Consider the following 19,816-nt stretch of genomic DNA (forward strand, 5'->3'; position numbering starts at 1 on the left):
TAACTTCATTGGAATGGGATCATATGTACTCTTCTGTCTGGCTTCTTTTGTTCAACATTGTATTTTTGACTGTCACACATATTCTTTCATTCATTCTCATTATTTTATGGCATTTAACTTGATTAGTTTACTATAATATATTTTTAGGTTATAGTCTTGCTGAACATTTGTACTGTTTCTAGTTTGGTTCATTATGAATAGTGCTGCTGTGAACATTTTCAGTTGGCTTTGGTTTTTGGTTTGGTACACATTTATATGCATTTCTATGGAAGTATAAGTGAATTGTTGGGTTACATAGTATGTATAAGTTTAGCTTTAGTAGATATTGCCAACCAGTTTTCAAAACAGATTATGCTCCCACCAGCAGAATAAGAAGAATTAATTACAGTTGCTCTGCATTCTTGCCAGCTTTTGATATTTTCCATGTTTTTACAATTTAATCCATTTTAGCAAGCATATAGTGGTATAACATTTTGGTTTTAATTTGATTGAATCTTCATCATCTTTAACAATAGTGTGATTATCTCATTATTGCCAGTACTTATCTCAAAACCTGACACAGAGTAGGCCAAGCACCCATGATGCATACATCTGTGCTGTGTGATTAATTCCTTTGTGAAAATACTTGCTCATTGCCCTTCATTTTTTGATTTGAAAAATTCTTTACTGAAATGCAGAAGTTACCTGAAAAAATACGTCTTCAGTTATTTTTCATATTACTTTGCCATGACTTTAAAAATGGGTGAGACAAAGTTTAGGAAATTTTACATGGTATCAGATAGAAGTTTGGGAAAGGTTTAAGAATGCCACAGGAAGTAGGAAGGTTCTAGCTATTACAAAGTGATAGATTTATTCAGAGAAGGAGAGCCTTCAAAATTCATTACAATAAAAAGAATAGTCACTCAGTGCTGGACCGAGTAAATGTATTGTAGGTCTCTTGAAATATAAAGTTCTTCAAGGTCAACCACTGCCTTTAGTCCAAGGTCAACCATTGCCTCTAGTCTTTCCATTGTTCTCCCTTGCCCTGATGAATAATGGGTTCTGTACTGAGTTAATGCTCACAAAGCCTGACTGACTAAAGGAGGAAAGTTTTGTTCTCTTTGGTTTCTGTACTGGCCTTATGTTATATTTAACGATCATCAGTTACTGTGATACATCATAACTGTTTTAAATATACTCTCCACTGTTTTAAATAATCAAGCTATCTTGTGACCTGGCTTTACAGGTGTGTGAATACTGCAGATAGCGGAGGTGGAGCAGTGGATAGCAACCTGTGCAACCAGGATGAAATTCCCCCGGAAACCCAGTCCTGTTCTCTTATGTGTCCCAATGAGTGTGTCATGTCTGAATGGGGACTTTGGAGCAAATGCCCACAGGTAATTTCTCTTTCTTTGTCAATGCTCTGATAATCTATTGTTGCCTTCACTGTTATTCTCTGTGCATTCACAGTGCTGGTCTCCAAAGCATTCTTCTAGTAACATGGGAAAATAATTTTTTTCTTTTTGGGAAATCCGAAGAAAGAAAAAAAGAGTCTGCAAGCAAGACTGAGCAATTTAAAATACCAGTGCTTCTTCCAGGGTCTTTATCGCAGGAACATGAACAAGGAAAATGAGCCTATAATGATCACACTAGGATTCAACTGCGCACCCATTGTGAAAGGGGTCTTCTTTAGTAACAAAATGATTCTCGTTATAATATCTTGGTCCTACTCCATTTTTATCCCAGCAGAATCAATTATATCTTAGGAGCTCAACTCCACTGTGCAATTTAACTTCTGTTAGTGATGATCTGTTTTTGCCTTTTGCTGTTTTCCTGAAGATGAGGCATTCTTTTGCGATGTTCCTACTTCTTCCAAAGCTAACAAAAATACCTTAAAAAAAAAAAAAAAAAACTAAAGCATTTACCTTTATTTTTTTCTTTTAGAGTTTTAAAATATTGGAAGCACAACAGGAGTATGACAAAATAAATATTATTCAAGGAGCATATTTCAACTTACTATTCCCAGAAGATAAATTCTGATATTTTATACTCATATTTCAAAGTAAACACTGAAAAAAATGAAAGTGGGAATTAGGAACAAATTATATGAGTTCAAACATTAAAAAGGAAAATTAGGATACTTTGAACTCAATTGTCATACTGACAATTTGTGGAAAGACTGTGGAAATCTCTATATAGAAATGGAAAACATCTTTAAAAGCAGTTAATATCGTATGTTTAGAGCTTCAAATTATTGATTCCTTATTAAATATTGAGCCCTTATCTTTGATATTTGTATAATTCTGTTCCTGAAAGAGATTTCACTCTGTTGTCATTTTTATTTGTCAAGTTGTTTTTAAAGCAATACAATCTTGACATGAAGAAAAACTAATAAGAATAACTTGTAGAAATGGGATACTTGTACTACTAAGTCATATATTTTGTGTGTAACCTGAATATAATGAAAGTTAAAATTTATTGACCACTTATTTTGTGCAAGGCACATGTAGGAACTATTCCCTTTAGTACTTGCACTAATCCTATTCAGTTGGTAGTATTACTAGTTCATTGTACAGCTTAGAAACTGATGTGTAGAAATGTTAAGTGGTTCACACAAAGTTTTGTACTTAATAAGTGATGAGCTCAGAATGAACATTATTCTGTTGATGAAGCCAGAGATTTTGCTCTTACATTCTTGGCCCAGTTATCTTGGAAAAGTTAAGGTAGATTTAGACTCAATACTTTTCTTTGTTTAAAATGCAATATTTATTTTAAGAAGAAGGGACGCTGTTTTAGCTGTCTGTATGATTATGCCATGATTGAGTACTGTGTTTATATTTTAGAAAGTGTGCTAGTACCACTCTTTATTAATCAACCTATAGACGAATTAGCAGCCTGAAGAAGTTTAATTAAATGTAAGGTCATGATCTTCCTCACTTTTGTTTTCCTAATTTACTCACAGAAGACTCCATTAAGCTCTAATCACTTTGCAATGAAAACATTACCCTCTTAAGGTATCTGGCCACTGGGCTAAAATTTTTATTGTAAGAACGTTTTATACAAAATTGTGAAGGTTTAGCATTCTGTTTATTTCTTTTGGGTTTTTGTTTTTTCAAGGCTTCTTTTTCAAAACATAATTATTTAATTTTTGGAGTGTTTAGAAATTGGAAGTAGAGAAAATATTTTAACCTCCTTTCATGTGTCAAAAAGACAACATAGTTACCCACTTGTCAGCATGAAATGAAAAGGTTGTTCCTTTACCTGCTTATGTACCTTCTAAATTACATAATGATAGAAGCTACGACAATGACAATAGACTTTTATTGAGCATATCTTATATAACCAACAGTATACTGAAGGCTACATGTAACTCTTAAGTTTTATAACAACATTGCACTATGATGATGTAACACTTGTCCATGGCCATTCAGGTCTGTCTAACCACAATGGCCTTGTTCTTTCTCAGATGCTATGCTATACTATCCCATTTAAACTTCAAAGTGAAAAAATGTAATTAGGGCTCATATCTGATTATTTTCCCTAGATCTAGATATATTACATAACTTTAGTTAAGTTGCAAGATATTAGCATACTGTCTCAACATCATAGGACAATTCCAATCAGTATTGACAATGAGAATGAGAATGATTATAGCAAAGGCAGCAAACTAAATCATTGTGCCCATAATTTAATTAGCACTTCAATGTGCATTTCATCAGAAAAAGGAAACAATTACTTTATAAGTGTTCTGTAGACCATGAGCTGATTTAAGGATCTTTAATATTTGCCATTATTTTACCAAATTCTCCTTTGATAGTCTACCATGTGACATATGATATTGGGACAGATTCACTATTTGTTGGGTATTTCCCCCTGCAAAGGTACTTCTTTAGAGACAAACACATAAAGAAGCTGAACATGTTTTTAAGTATGGTTGCAGCAAGTTACTTAAACTTCTGAGTTACAGGTTTCTTACTGGGAAGTGAGGATAATAATAGCTATTTTTTTTCAGATTGCTTAAAAAATTAGATATAATATGTATAAAATAAATGTCATAAGGTATTACCTAACACAGAATTGTAATGAAGGAGAACCATCACAAAGCCCCTTCCCACTTACCTTGTTTGCCATGTGGCTGGGAAATCCCAGACAGGGAGCAGTACATTTTTTAAGCTATACAGGAAAGATCCCTTCCCCTGCACAAAATAAGTCATTACTCGATCTTTTAGAAATAAAATGTCACCTCCATTACTGAAACATAACTTATATCTAATTTAATAGTGGTCCTTAAAAATAACGCATCACAAAGATAACTTTGAATGAATGGATTACTGACCTGACAGTAACTGCAAATTGCAAACCATACAGAAGGACAAATAAGACAAAGGCATTAAAAATTGTATTGGGACCTTTTTTTAAAAAACTGTATTGGTAAAACCGTAAATGAATCAAGTAAAAACAAATACAATTCAAGGAGGAATTTGAAGAAAATGAAAAACTATTTGTTTCCTTTGTTTTATGTTTGTGTTTTTTCTTATTCCCATAATACACACACATATATATATTTTTACTTTAACATGCTTACTTTTCTAGAATGCTTTACTATGAAAGGAAGATTATGTAATCGTGCATACAATAACCTTCCTAATGGTGTTTCTGCTTTAAAGGTATGTGTGTGTGTATACATGTTCATGCATGTATATAAGTACATGCACACACATACAAATATATAGACATTTTGTAGTTTATTACTTACCACCAGGTGTTCTCTTTTACCTAAGTTTTTCCAGTTTTTGTCCTGATCCTACATACTTCAGAATTATGCTGAGGATTATTCATAGAATCGTGTTCTTCAAGAGAAGTTCATAAATTTCTGGATGCAAATGTCTTGGAACATTTGAAATTGATGAGCCACTTATGTATCTGAAACAATATTGGGTTGCCTTCATTTATGCTACCAATCCTTACAGAAATTTAACATTGAATAACACAGATTTTCTATTTATATCTCTCCTTGGAATCTTGGCAAAGGAATTTCCTAAACACTGGTATTGATAGGACAAAGGTATTGGAAGTGAATTTCGAAACTGTTGTATATTTTGCAGAAGCAAGACTTTGCAAACCCACTCCAGAAAGGTGACTTAGATTTAGGAAACCTATTTGAACTTTGATTCACCTCTAGCTGAATGTATCAGGGGTTGGCCAGAACTGTAGCCAAGCATCCCTTCAGATAATGGGAATTAGAGGCTTATTAAACAGTGGTCCCAAGGAAACTTCATGATCAAAAAGTGACCCAAATCTTTGAATTATCACCAGAACAATCTATGAAAACGGATCACAAGGGAAGACTTTGCAAAGAAACTACATAGGGCTTAAGTGCAATGGGATTCTATCACAGTCTGAATATTGTGTTTTTAAAGTTCACCTTATTTCTGTGCTTTATTCTTTTCTCTAATTCTTTATGTGTGCAGGAGATACTAGTGAAAGCCAGTGCAGAAACTGAAATTATTTCTTCAGGCAAATGCCCTGCTTTAAAAGAGAAAGAGAAATGCATATGGTTTTCTGATAAGTGATCTATAATTAAGCATTTGAGGTTAAGAAAAACACCCCCTCCCTTTTTTTAATTGTACTCCAGTGTTATTTTGGGGAAATGCTGTGAGCAATGACATTTTATTCCTGATGACTCAGTATTTTCAGCACCTTAGTATCACCTGTGCAAATTATGTTTCAGGGAAGCAATTTATCCCAATGTTTAGTACTAGAGCTCAGCTCTAAGCGCTTCCTCAACCTCACCTAACAGTTTTTATCATGCAGATGGAAACCTGTATTTGTCTCTGGAGGAGGTGCCTAATGATCATGACCCTCATGCTACCTAGTTCTTTTGTTTGACTCACAGCTGAAAGCCAGAGGATGAGAATGATGATAATTTTCTATAATCTGGACAGTAAATTCTGGTTGCGTGTGCTAAATTGATATCAGCTCTTGTCAGATGACAGTAATTCATTACTCAGGGGCTTGCAGAGTATTTTACCCCTGTGTGCAGTGAGATGTAATGTCACTTAGAGCCACTTTTATTTCCAGAACCATATGAGGCACTGCAAGAAGGGGGCCTCATTTCATGCTTTGGAGCAGTGAATGACAATCTAATAGAAGCAGTCTTTAGGTTCCTCAAGGTTTTGATATTTAATATGCTTGTTATCATTCTTTCTTATACAGCCTGATTTCTTTGATTCTCAATATCATCAATTTGGAGTACAAAATAAGGCTTCCATTGCTATCAGTTTCCCTCTGTCTCTCCCTTTGCCCTGACACCTTCCATTCTCCCTCTCTATCTCCATTTCTATCTCTGTCTCTATTTCATGAAATTCTCAGTTATAAAAAATAGTATGATGGGCCCTATACATTGATCATCCTGCTTCAACAATTATCTACATATGACAAACCTTATTTCATTTATCTCTTCTTCCCCCACTTCTCTTTCACTTTCTTGCTAGCAGACTAAGGCATATCCCACATTTTATATTATTTCAGCCATAAATACTTCTGTATACCTTCCTAAGAGAAAATGATTAATGAAAACAACTACACCTAACAACACTTTTCTATACCTTGTAAAAGTATAATTCTATACTTTGTAAAAGTATAATTTTCAAAACATTAAAAATGTGACTCATACAAAGTGTCAAAAGTTAATTAACTGATTAGTCATTAAACCAGCATGATTGTAAGGCGATTCAAAGAGAACTGAAGAGAAAAGAGAATTTTCACGTCTACCAGTGATGAAATGTCATTGGATTTCTTTGGGCTGGATTTATGCTCCATAGTAAACAGTGTTATAAAGGGCAAAATGTATAAACCAACAGTTTTGATACGTTGGATGAGTAGCATGGGACTATGGTGACTGAGGGAAGAAAACCAAATGAAGTGAGCCTTCCAATCACCATGGCTTTCTGGCTAGAGGCAATTTCTGAATGGTGATGAAAGGAATGAGATTCCAAGGAGACCATGGTGAGGATCCAGCAACCAGAGTCGGAGAGGTACAGGAAGTTGAAATTTGAGACACAGAGTACTGAAAAGAAAGGAGCTAGGCAAACAAAATAATCTAGATATCTAGAAGGGGCCTCCTGGTGTTCTTAGCTAACTATTAATTTGGACATTCATGGAGTGAAACTCCCCAAGTTCAGACAAAGAATGACTTCTGAGAATCTGCAAGGTATACATATTCTAAAGCTTACACAGGTCTAGGAGACATTTCAATTTCATGTAGTGTAAACAGAGATACCTCTTTAAGCTCTGAGATCATTTATTAATGACCTAACAAGGGTTTTGCCTTAGCAGGAGGGTTAAATTAACCTTAAACTCTACTCCGGAATTTCCCTAATGAAATTTAAAGACAAACCACAGAAAGACCAAGCTGATCCACAGGTAACATTACTGCCTGCCAAAACATACTTCAGCACATTTGAAAGGAAGACAATCCCGGCCCCCACAAGCATTCAGCAGTGTTACATTCACAACATCTAGGAGTGGTTATTGGCTAGATGTGGGGCATGATAGGGACCTCGGTGGTTTTGGTAATATTTGTTTCTTTTTTACAAGGTAACATTTATTTCATGAGCTCTGTTCTGGCTATGCAGGTGTTTTCACTTGAAGACATAGCTACAAAGCACAGAAAGAAAAAAAAGAATGCAAAAGAAATGAATAGGGACTAAGTGATCTGTAGAACAATTGCAAGTCATTTAACACATGCATAATTAGAGCCCTGGAAGAAAAGTAGGGAGTGGACAGAAAAATATTTGAAGAAGTAATAGCTCAAATTATTTCAAATTTTGGAGTGATTGCAGTTTTCAGAGAATGTTATCTGGATCATATGATCCTGGCTGACAATATTCTGAGGATAAAATAGAAAAAATATTCTGGAAGGTCTCAGTACCAGTACATTAGCAATGTTTCCCTTAATCACTTTATTTTCAAAATGGTAGCACCATGGTCAATTGTGCCCAGTGTAGAGATTTTCTGCTTTACTTTTCCCAAATAATGAAGTTCCATCCAATCAGTTAAAAGTCCCAAGTAGAAAAAAAAAAAAAGGCTGACATTCCCATGAGTAAGAAGAAACTCCTGCCTGATTGCCTTGCACTGAGACATTAGTTTTTTCCTGCCATTGTACTGAAACCAAAACATTGGCTCTTCTTGGGTATAAAGCCAGCAGGCCCTTCGGACTGGAACCACACCATTGGCTCTCTTGGGTCTCCAGCTTGCAGACTGCAGATCTTGGGACTTGTCAAGCTCCATAATCATGTGAGCCAATTCCTAAATAAATTAATATGCATGTGAGTACACACACACACACGCACACACACACACGCACACACATACTATTGATTCTGTATCTTTGGAGAACCCTAATATAGACGGGTTAATTATTGACAGATGCACTTTCGATTAGTTCTCTAGTTTTGAACACTACTTTTAACTCCTTTTTCAGATTTACTTGATGGTCAAATTCCTAGTCTTTTGAGACTATAGAGTCCAAATCAAGTTCCAATTTATCCATTGCTGATTTGGAATTCAGTACTTTCAAGTCAGCTCTCAGTTATCAGATAAGTTTTCTAACTTCTTACATTTTATTACTATTAGGTCCTTATATTACTATTGTTGTTTGTACACCTTTATAAACAAATGTCTTCACTCTCATTTTGATCCTTTTAATATCATTTTAGTGGTATTCCTGAAACAGTTTTGTATAGTCTTCCATCTTTAACCAAAATTTCCTGTCAATTAAATTTTAACACAATTTGTGATACCTTCTGCCATATAAAAGTGTTTACTTTTTATGATACTCTTTCTTGCTTTAAAAAAATCTAATATTTTAATTGCTTAAAAATGCATAAACATGTTTTACTTAGTTTTGTGTATGTTGACACAAGTTCTATTACCTTTCAAATGAATATTCCTGTACCAACTAGTTTCTGGATTCCATTTTCTAGACATTTTTAAAAAGTTTTCACAAGAGTTTTATTTATATTTTTGCTGTACCCAGTTACATTTAATATCATGTGAATTGACATTTTTTAAATCACTATTATTAGTGGAGTGTTTTCTTCCATGTGTGTATTTAATTGGTTAGTGCTAATGTATAAAGAAACAAATGGGTGCTTTGGTATTGCAGGAATATCTTGCATCCAGCTGTGTTATCTTAATTTTATTATTAATTCTACTAGTAGTTTTTACAAAATTAGTTCATAGTCTTAGGTTTTCCTAACATATACCCGTATAATATACAAATAATGATTTACCTGTCCTTCTTGATATTCTCATTATCTTTCCTAGACATACATACTTTATTAGGAAGAACTTTCTAAATAGTGCTAAAAATCAAAAATCATTTTTATCTTTTCCTAGTATATTAGACTGTTCTCATGTTGCTGTAAAGAAATACCTGAGGTTGAGTAATTTATTAAAAAAAAAAAGGGGGGGTTTAATTGTCTCACAGTCCTGCAGGCTGTACAGGAAGCATGGTTTCTGGAGAGGCCTCAGGAAGCTTTTACTTGGGTGAAGTGAGATCAGGCACATCACATGGCAAGAGCAGGAGCAAGAGAGAAGGGGAATATTGGGGAAGGTGCCACACACTTTTAAATGTCCAGATCTCGTATGAAGTCAGAGCAAGAGGTCATTTATCACCAAGGGGATGGCCCAAGCCATTCATGAGGAATCCACTCCCATCATCCAAATATCTCCCACTAGGCCCCACCTTCAACATTGGGGATTACAATTCAACATGAGATCTGGGCGGGGATAAATATCCAAACTATATCATCTGGCTTTAATCAGGTGATATAATATGTTTGAGCTATTGTTAAACAAATAGTCATTGTGTATTATGTTTAATTTTTTTCTGTGAATTTCTTTTTAAATATATATACACACAACATATCACCATATGTATGTGTTCAAAAATGATTAGTCAGTTTTATTCAATGCTTTTCATTTTTGCTGGTATTATTTTTAGAATTTGTCTTTTATAAATATGATAAAGCAGAATGTCTAGTTTTGAAATACCCATGAATTCTTAAATTAAACTTTAAATTAGAGGCTGGGCTCATGGCTCACACCTGTAATCCCAGCACTTTGTAAGGCCTAGGTGGGCAGATCACCTGAGGTCAGGAGCTTGAGACCAGCCTGCCCAACATGGCAAAACCCCATCTCTACTAAAAATACAACATTTAGCCGTGCATAGTGATGCATGCCTGTAATCCTAGCTTCTCGGGAGGCTTAGGCAGGAGAATCACTTGAACACAGGACGCAGCGGCTGCAGTGAACTGAGATCGCATCACTGCACTCCACACTCCAGCCTGGGCGACAGAGAGAGACTCTGTCTCAAAAAATAATAATTATGAAAATAAAAAAATAAATTATAATAAATAAAATTTGCTGGGCATGGTGGCTCATACCTGTAATTCCAGCATTTTGGGAGGCCAAGGTGGGTGGATCACTTGAGGTCAGGTGTTGAGACCAGCCTGGCCAACACAGTTAAAACTCCATCTCTTCTAAAAATACAAAAATTAGCCGGACATGTTGGTGGGTGCCTATAATCCCAGCTACTCGGGAGGCTGAGGCATGAGGATTGCTTGAGCCTGGGAGGCATAGGTTGCAGGAGGTTGCAGTGAGCCAAGATGGCGCCACTGCACTCCAGCCTGAGTGACAGAGGGAGACTCCCTCTCAAAAAAATTAAAAATAAAAATAAATTAATTAATTAAATTCTCTTTAGTTTATCATTTTTTTTTTAACTGGTTCAGGATGTTCTGGTTCAAGATGTTTCTCTCTCTCATCTCTGTCTCTCTTATTCTTCCCATCTTAGCATATTTGGCATTACTGGTATGCTAATTTTAAAATAATTTGTCAAGTTTCAGCATTTTATATTCTTTGAACTAGTTTTGTTAAGTGTAGGAAATAGTTATTTGACATTTTAAAATACATCTGGAGCTGGAATATTTTTCAGTGTTTTTTTTTATATACAATTTCTCCCTTTTCTCTTGTTATAGTCTTTTGAATGCTTCTGCTTCAATTTTAGCATTTATATTTCACACAGTTATGGCATATTTCTGTTAAATTTTAAAACGTCCATTGAAATCCAGCACACATAGTTTTTTTTTTTAAACTAATCTAGTCTCATATATCTGTGATCGCCAACTTTTTACCACTTTTTAATCACATACTAATGTGTATGTGTGTCTCTGGCATTTTGCATTTTGACACTTCTATCTATATCCATATATTTGTATGTTGACTCATGTTGTCTTTTTTTTTTTTTTTTTTTTTAAGATGGAATTTCACTCTTGTCACCCAGGCTGGAGTACAATGGCGTGATTTCAGCTCACTGAAACCTCTGCCTCCTGGGTTCAAGTGATTCCCCTGCCTCAGCCTCCCAACTAGCTGGGATTACAGGTGCATGCCACCATGCCCAGCTAATTTTTGTATTTTTAGTAGAGATGGGGTTTCGCCATGTTGACCAGGCTGGGCTCAAGCTCCTGACCTCAGGTGATTCGCCCACCTGGGCCTCCACAAATGCTGGGGTTACAGGGGTGAGTCACCACACCCAGCCCCATGTTGCCCATTTAAAATCACATAACTTAAGTGTAAGGTTTTGATGTTTGGGCACACAGTTTCCTGTCATTTAGTTTTCTTTTCCCTCTTTTGGCTATTTACATTTGTTATTATTCTTAAACTTTGACATTTTTGTCATTTGTAAAATAAAAAAATACTTAGATATTTATTAAGTTTTTATTTAATCAATATTCTATTTAGAAAAAAATTTTACCTTATTCTCTTAATGTAATGTATTTTCTCTTTTTCAATCATGAAACATTTAAGCATGCAGAAACTACCCAGAATCATATAAATAAAACTTTAGTGTCCAACCTCCAGTTTTATAAAATCTTAAGCAGTTTATGCTTACATTTTAAAAATTCAACCCTTTCCTTATATCCAATTGTGAAATTTTGTGATTTTCTTCAAGTAGGTATTTTACGTGAAGTTTATATTTAGGCACTGTCATTTTAAATTACACTGTTTAAAATATTATTGCCAGCATAGAGGCAGTATAGTGTTGGGTTTTCTTTTTGGTTTTTGGTTTTCACAGTTTTACTCACTTCAGTAGAATTTTATATTTGCTCTCGTGTATTTGGGGTCTGGTTTCTTAGTATTTTAAGGCATATAAGTGTATTATCTCAAATAATAGATATGCTTTTTTTTCTGATGTGTACATGCAAGCGTGTAGAATTCTTTTTCGTATCAGAACTTACTGAGTTGGGAAGAGCTAACAACCACCATGGCAATTATATACTCCTGGTTATTGGACATCCTTGCATTCCTGATTAACACAGCAATGCCAAGTACTTCACAATTATTATGACTCTCAGATTGAGATCAATTTATGATTTTTGCCTTAAGGAACAAAAGACTAAGACTGAGACCATAACTAAGATGAAGACCACATAAGCTGTCACTTGTGTTTAAAAATTATGGAAAATGTGAGTGAAATGATTAACTTTTAAGTTCATTTTTTTTTTTTCTTTCATGGCCCTCCTGATTTTTCTCTTTTGCTATCAGTACCTGTGCTTCACTTTTCATATCTAAGCCATGCTTTCTCCCTTCCTTTTACTCCAGAACAGAACTCACAATATTCTTTTGTACAAGTCCTGGAAAGAGCTAGATCACTGGCCGTACTATTTACCATGGCTAATACTTGTCCAAGCATTTTAATACAAGCATTTAGTAAAAGACACACCAATGTGAGACACACTTAGGCCTGATTACCTCACAAAGAACCAGACTGATGGTCTGATTGATGGTCATTTTCTGAGCTAGAACCATGGGCAGGGTGACATCATCTGGAATGGAAATTTGTGCAGGCCAGGCATCATGACTGACTTGGCTAGTATAGCTGACTATAATAATAATATGTTTATTTCTTAACATACAAGATTGTATCAGGTTTGGATTTTAGACTTTCTTGATTGAATACCCTGCATGTATCGCAATGAGTGTTTGTGTATGTGTGTGTTTGTGTATAAATGGATGAATTATGATATTTTGAAAGTCTTTTATATTAGATATCTTTGTTTTTCCACAAAAAACAACTCAATCACTCCTACTATATAGTATTTTTAAAAGTAGCATAGGTTTTTTAGTGCTTCTGCATCATATTTCTATAATTGACATTGATTTATAATTTCCGTTTTATATGTTAATTTTGTAAATTTGGGATTAGGGCATCTAATTGCTGTGAAATACATTTTGCACTTTTTCCTCTGCTTTGAAATAGTTTCTTTTTTTTTTTTGAGCTAAGGAGGTACATGATACCTGATGACATAAAGGAGTTTATCTGTGAAACTCTCTGGATACAGAACATTTTGGTTGGTGACCTTTGATCAAGCTATTCCTTAGTTTCCTCCAGACTGATTAGTCTATTCACATTTTCAATAATTTCTTGAGTTAATTGTCAGAACTTTTATTTTTTCTGATACACTTTAAAAATCCCCTTGTGGAAGAGTCTTTCTACTTTTATTTTACTTTGTTTATTATTTTTTCTCTTCATTTCTCTTGATTAGATTTGTTAAAAGTTTACCCCTTTAGTAATCTATTTTCAAAATTGTATTTGATGATTGTATCTGGTCTTTTTATTTTCTAATTTATCATTTTTAGTTGTTGCACTTATTTAACCTATTTGGGGAGGCATTTAAGGCATACATTTTCTCCAACTAGAATAAAATGCTTATTAATATATTTACTATCTTTAGTAGTAATAAAACATTTAAAGATATTAATTTCCCTTTAGCAGAATTTGGGCAGAGTGGAATGGTAAGGTTTTGACTCCGACCTTAAATTTGACATGTAGTATTCTCATTTTCATTATGTCTAAAAAGCCCATAATGATATAAATGTCCTTGTTTCCTGAATATTTTGTAAAGTTCAGTATATTTCAGTTTTTAAATTTCAAAGGTTTTTCATATTATTTAAGCTTTTTTACTTATTAATTTATGTTTGCTTTAAAAAGATATTTAAGTTTTAACAAAATCAGTGATTGCCTTTCTTAGAATACATATATATTGAAAAAATTGGTTCCATTTATTATATTTTTCAATATTCTTGTGTCCTATTTGTCATAAACCTATCAAAAAAGTTATACAATGATAGCAGTCTATTAGAGGACACCATAACAATTATATTTCTGTCAATTTCTTTTTGCTTTTATTATAGTGTTTTATTCTTATAGTTTGATATCATGTTATTTAGCTCAATAAGGATCACAAATGTTTGTTTATATAATGTTCAGCTGATCTTTGTTTCATAAGAATGTTTTGCCTGGGATTTTATTCTCTCTAACAGTTATGCTGTTTTCCTTTCTTTTTCTTTTTGTTTTTAAAATATTTTAACCCTTTTTTATTTTTCTATGCTTATTTCTTTTAGAGAAGACTTCCATTAGAAGATAGATTAATATTTTTGGCTTTTCATAGGAGTATTTAAAATCTATTTTGTATAATGGGCATCTGTTGTATTATACTACAAGAAGAAAGGATCTTTGATATTTCTTTTATCTCCAGTAGCTTCATGGACTATGCCTTGTATTTGTCTGTGCACTTGAGTAATTTAATATTACTACTGGTTATCTTTTTTTAAATTAAAAATCTTAAATATGTATTTCTCTGCATTACAAATATATAAACAAAAAATTTAATAGTGAACCTTGCATATCAAAAAATACATAGCTTGTTTTATTCCTCCCTCAAATTTTTTGTATTTTGTCAATAATAACCTAAAATTATAGAGCTAGATGATTATTTTCATCAGCTTCTGTATTTTACATAATCATATATTATTTGTAAATATCCACATAGAAAAGCTAGTCTTTTTCTATTAGAACATTTTTGCTTTTATGAATGTGGCACCCTTTAATTTCTGTATTTTAACTATGGAATACCACTCCAAGCAAGTTGGAATGATACCTTGAATTTCTGTATGCTTCATTATGACAAAACTTCAAGTGCTTTAGTGCATTCTGAGACCATAACTTTTATTCCTAAATCACTTCTCATTACTGGATTAATCTTCACCCAAGCTGCATTTTTCTGTTATCCCCTGTATGGTTTAAGGTTTTACATGTTTATTTTCTATCTCAACTCTAGGAAATTTTTAATTGTCTTTTGATGTATATACTTTATTTGTTAAAATGCATAGATCTCAAGGGTATGAGTTGATCAATTTTTTTACTTCTTATATCTCTGAATAACCACTAAACACAAAAAGATAAGCCAAATCTAGTACACTACAGGATCTTTGATGCTACTTTTCAGTGTTTATCACAATTTTCTACCCAAATTTAGGCACTTCTATTACATCTGTTAGTTTTGCCTGCCTTGGGCTTCATGTACTGGAATAATACCCTAGCCTTTAGTGTATGATCTCATTAACTCAACATTATGTCTTAATTTCATATAAATGGAACCACACAGTTCTTTTGGTCTAGTTTCATTTGCTCAGCATAATGCCTTTGAGATGTCTGTGTGTTGTTGAGCAGATCAGTAGTTGTTCTTTTTTGTTGTTAAATTTCACTGTAGGATTATAGCATCATATATTTATGTACTCTCTTGTTGGTGGACATTTGGTTCATTTCTAGTTTAGAGCCTTTATGAAGAAAGCTACTGCAAACATTCTGTAAAAGGCATTTTGTAAACATCTGCACTCATTTCTCTTAAGCACATATTTAAGAGTAGAATAGCTAAGTTATAAAATAGGTGTATATTAATTATTAGAAATTTTCAAGCAGTTTTCAAAGTTATAGTGCCATTTTACACTATTTACAACAATGTAGGAAACTTTCCATTTTAATACAACCTCATCAACATTTGATATTTTCCATGGATTTTTCTTGTTTAATTTTAGCTACTCCGCTGGGTATACAGTAATATTTTTTAGTGATTTTAATTTGTATTTCCCTAATAACTAATAGTGTTGAGCAACTTTTTATCAGCTTATGGATCATTAAGATATCTTATTTGTAAAATGATTGTTGAAGGCACATGCCTATTTTTTTAATGAATTTAATTATTTTTATTATTGATTTAAATAAGTTGTTTGTGTATTCTAGATGTAAGTCATCTGTCAGATGTAATATTTTCCACAATTTTAGATTACTTTCTACTTTTTATCACAATGTTTTGTTTTGTTTTAGAAGAGGATTTTAGTTCTATTGATGCCAAATTTATTGTTTTATTTTATGGTTAATATTTATTTTGTCCTAAGAAATCTTTTTCCTTACTCAAGACCACAAAAGCATTTTTTTCATATTTTCTTCTAAAAGTTTTATAAGTTTAGTGTTCACATTTAGATATATGGTTCATCTCAAATACATTATGTGTGTGTGGGATGGTTTAGGAATATATAAGGTTGAGTCCTTTCAGAGGTGGATCCTGAGCTTCAGTGCAAGTGATTTATTAAGGAAGTGTTAAATGTTCCAAAAAGAAATCAGTAAGGTATAGAGGGGAAGCAGAACTGAAAAGGGAAAGAAGCCAGGCAAGGGTGCTATTTCAAATGAAGTCCCAGACTCAGTCTGATTTTGAAAGACTCTCTGGAGCAGAATTGCACTACAGAGATGACCGTTTTTGAGACAAAGGATCTAGGCTTATATCTCCTGCCAGTAGTTACTTACCAGCTACAGGTTGTCTGTTTGGAGTTGGGGATTAAATCTTTCAGGCACTTTTAATTCTCCTTAGAGTTTTAAAAAGGTAAGATAATCCATGGGCAATTATTTGAGAGTCTCAGGTGCAAGCCATTAGCTGCAAGTCATGGCAAAGCTGAGAAATTGGTACACAGAACTGGTAAAAATATCTGAAGGAATCTGAATGTGGCACCAATGTTATCTACTATAAGATTAATGACCTCCACTTCCATACAGTTTCAAATTGCATTGTTGCTTTTGTAGACCATCAAGCAAACAGCTATGTGTCTCTTTCTAAACTGTCTATTTTATTCCATTGATTGGTTTGTCTACCCATGCAGCAGTATTGCATTGCCGTAATTAGTGTTGACTTAGACTAAGTCTAAAAATTTGATAATATATTTTTTCATTATTCTTAATTCTTCAAAATTTTCATAGCTATTCTATGTCTTAGCATTTCCATATAAATTTTAGGATTGCATTGTCAATTTCTTACAATAATACTGCTGTGTTTTTATTTGATAATAAATGGAATTTGAGGATCAGTTTGGAAAAGAAGCCTGATATCATAAAAATAGTCCCCCAATTCATGAATATGGTATATCTCTCCATTGTTAAGGTCTTTCTTAATTTATTTCAACAATGTTTTATAGAGTTCAGTGTAGATGTTCTGCATATCTTAGTTTATTACTACAATTGTATGTTTTTAATGTTACTGTAAATGAAATTGTTTTGCTATTTTTACTTTCCCATTTTTGGTTGCAACTGTACAGATATGCAATTAATTATTAAATATTAACCTTATATGGCACTACTATGCAAAATTCAATACTACTAAAAGTACTCTTTTTCTGTGGCAAACACAACTTTCCAGTCTTTATGCAATGGACACCTTTCCATATGATATTTTATCACTCCTCAAATATACATATGATATTTAAGGCCATAGGTTATGGCCTCAAAATTTCCAATTATCCCCTTTGTTGCATTTGTTGTGTTCCTCTATCTATTCCAAAGTGACAGTATTTAATTATAAGAAGATATGAAAATGCTATACCTGCTCCTTTTATTTTTCAGTCTGTCAAAGTTTCTTCTTTAAATACCACATCTCATTGGCAGTAATATGGGTAACTTGTTGTGGTGAGTTTCATAAGCCTTGACATGATTTCTATCATATTTATAGCACATGGCTAATTAGGCAGCCCTAAAGCAGGCATGTTCAAACAACCCAGGGATAAATACTTTCAAAGGGGTGAGGTAGCACATAAAAATGCTTTCTGGTTTCTAACACTTTAGTTGTCTTTTGTGCACAATTCTTGAATTCAAATATGAATCCAAGAAAGTTTAATTTGAGATTTACTATGTTGGCTTGGTATTGGAAATACTAAACTTTCCGTTTTAAACAGAAAATGGACTATCTTTGATAGACTTAATCCCTTTTTGTTGGATGTACATTGGGAGAAATTTCATTTTAAAAATATACTTGTATAGATATATGTACACATTTCATATGAACCAATAAATATATATATACACACATATATGTTTATATCAATCATGAATGATTTATTAATCACATAAAACTTTAAAAAATGGTATTACAAACTTCAAGTGAAGGTTATAACTGTATACCTATTTAATATTTTAATTCAAGTCATTAAATATTTAGTATATTTTTGGGAGCTTATAAATTGCTGAATACTTTTGAAGCTATATATTACATAGTTCTAATCTTTAAAAGACTCAGAATCTTAGTGAAGAAAAAATCCCAAAATACAAGTAGCAAAAACAGAGAGCTATACAAAATAGTCAAATATATTTCAGCCTATATATCTTATTGTGGGGCTTTTAAAAAGTGAGATTATTGTAAGCCAAAAAGGTTGAGAAAGACAGCTGGTAAAAGTCATACATCTTGCAAGCACAGAGGGCAACATAGAAACTCACCAAACAGGTAAAAAGCATGAACACTTGCTGTGTAATACAGCATCCTCCAGGGACAGAGCTCAGACTGCCTTACCTGGAAGACAATGTAGCTATTAACTAACTGTTAAGGATTCAGTTAAATGGAGGCAGATAACACAAGACTTGAATGTCAGATTAACAAATTATTTTTGTGTTGCCAGTATATGGAATTAGTATATGTTTTGAAATCTGCACACTTTCTAGATATGTTAAAAAATGTTTAATTATTCTTTATTTGGCTGTGTTCAAACATCATCTTCTAATTGCTCAAAACTCCTGAAACCAAAATCTTATCATCAAGGTTAAGCATACTCTGATCAAATATCAAACAATTATAGCTGTGTCTTAACCCATATTTATCTCCATTGAAATAAAATGAATTGATTTCAATCAAATTCATCAAAGCACATGCAAATTGAGTTAATGTGAGAGTTGTGCTGTGAGTGTCTGATATAAATGGCTTCTTTTATTCTTTTTTTGTTTTCTTTCTTCTCTCCCTCTCTTTCACCCTCCTTTTTTTCTCTCCTCTCCCTCCTCCCCTCTCCTCTTCCTCCTTTTTCTCTTGTACCTCCTCCTTTCTTCTTCAAGATTGTTAATACCATGTGGCTATGTTCTGTGGTCCAGTAACAGAGTGGATTGATCAGCACATTTTCTTCTTTGTTGCTATAACTTCTAAATTATTTTTAGAAGTTTGAAAGACATAATGAAACAAGATTATTATGTGTAACTGTACAGGGTGCTAGAGAATGTGTATTGCCATAAAAACAATAGAATGTAAGGATACAACAACATGCGGTGATAAGTTTGATAAATGTTTAAGCAACCATTGTGTGGTTTTTTACCAAACCACAAAGAACATTTGGAAACTTTGAGAAAGACAGCTGGTAAAAGTCATACATCTTGCAAGCACAGAGGGCAACATAGAAACTCACCAAACAGGTAAAAAGCATGAACACTTGCTGGATAATACAGCATCCTCCAGAGACAGAGCTCAGACTGCCTTACCTGGAAGACAATGTAAAGAACATTTGGAAACTAGCATTACTAGTAGCCTAGGCCCCAAAATCACGGATTTGAGATAAATTTTGAAATTTTGTCAGAATGGAGTTTAGTATACTAGAATATACTAACTAATAAAAATTGCTGTTGCCATGGACG

The 19,816-nt window shown here is 33.3% G+C and overlaps 1 protein-coding gene across 1 annotated transcript in view; it reads left to right on the forward strand.

Moving 5' to 3' along the window:
- The window catches only part of THSD7B (thrombospondin type 1 domain containing 7B), a 909,295-nt gene that overhangs the window by 804,829 nt on the left and 84,650 nt on the right, over positions 1–19,816 (forward strand). The window contains exon 17 of the mRNA XM_007964862.3: positions 1,226–1,376. Coding sequence (XP_007963053.3) covers positions 1,226–1,376 — 151 coding nt within the window. The remainder of the gene's footprint in view (positions 1–1,225; positions 1,377–19,816) is intronic.

The sequence above is a fragment of the Chlorocebus sabaeus genome, chromosome 10 (assembly GCF_047675955.1).
Source record: "Chlorocebus sabaeus isolate Y175 chromosome 10, mChlSab1.0.hap1, whole genome shotgun sequence".
NCBI lineage: Eukaryota > Metazoa > Chordata > Mammalia > Primates > Cercopithecidae > Chlorocebus > Chlorocebus sabaeus.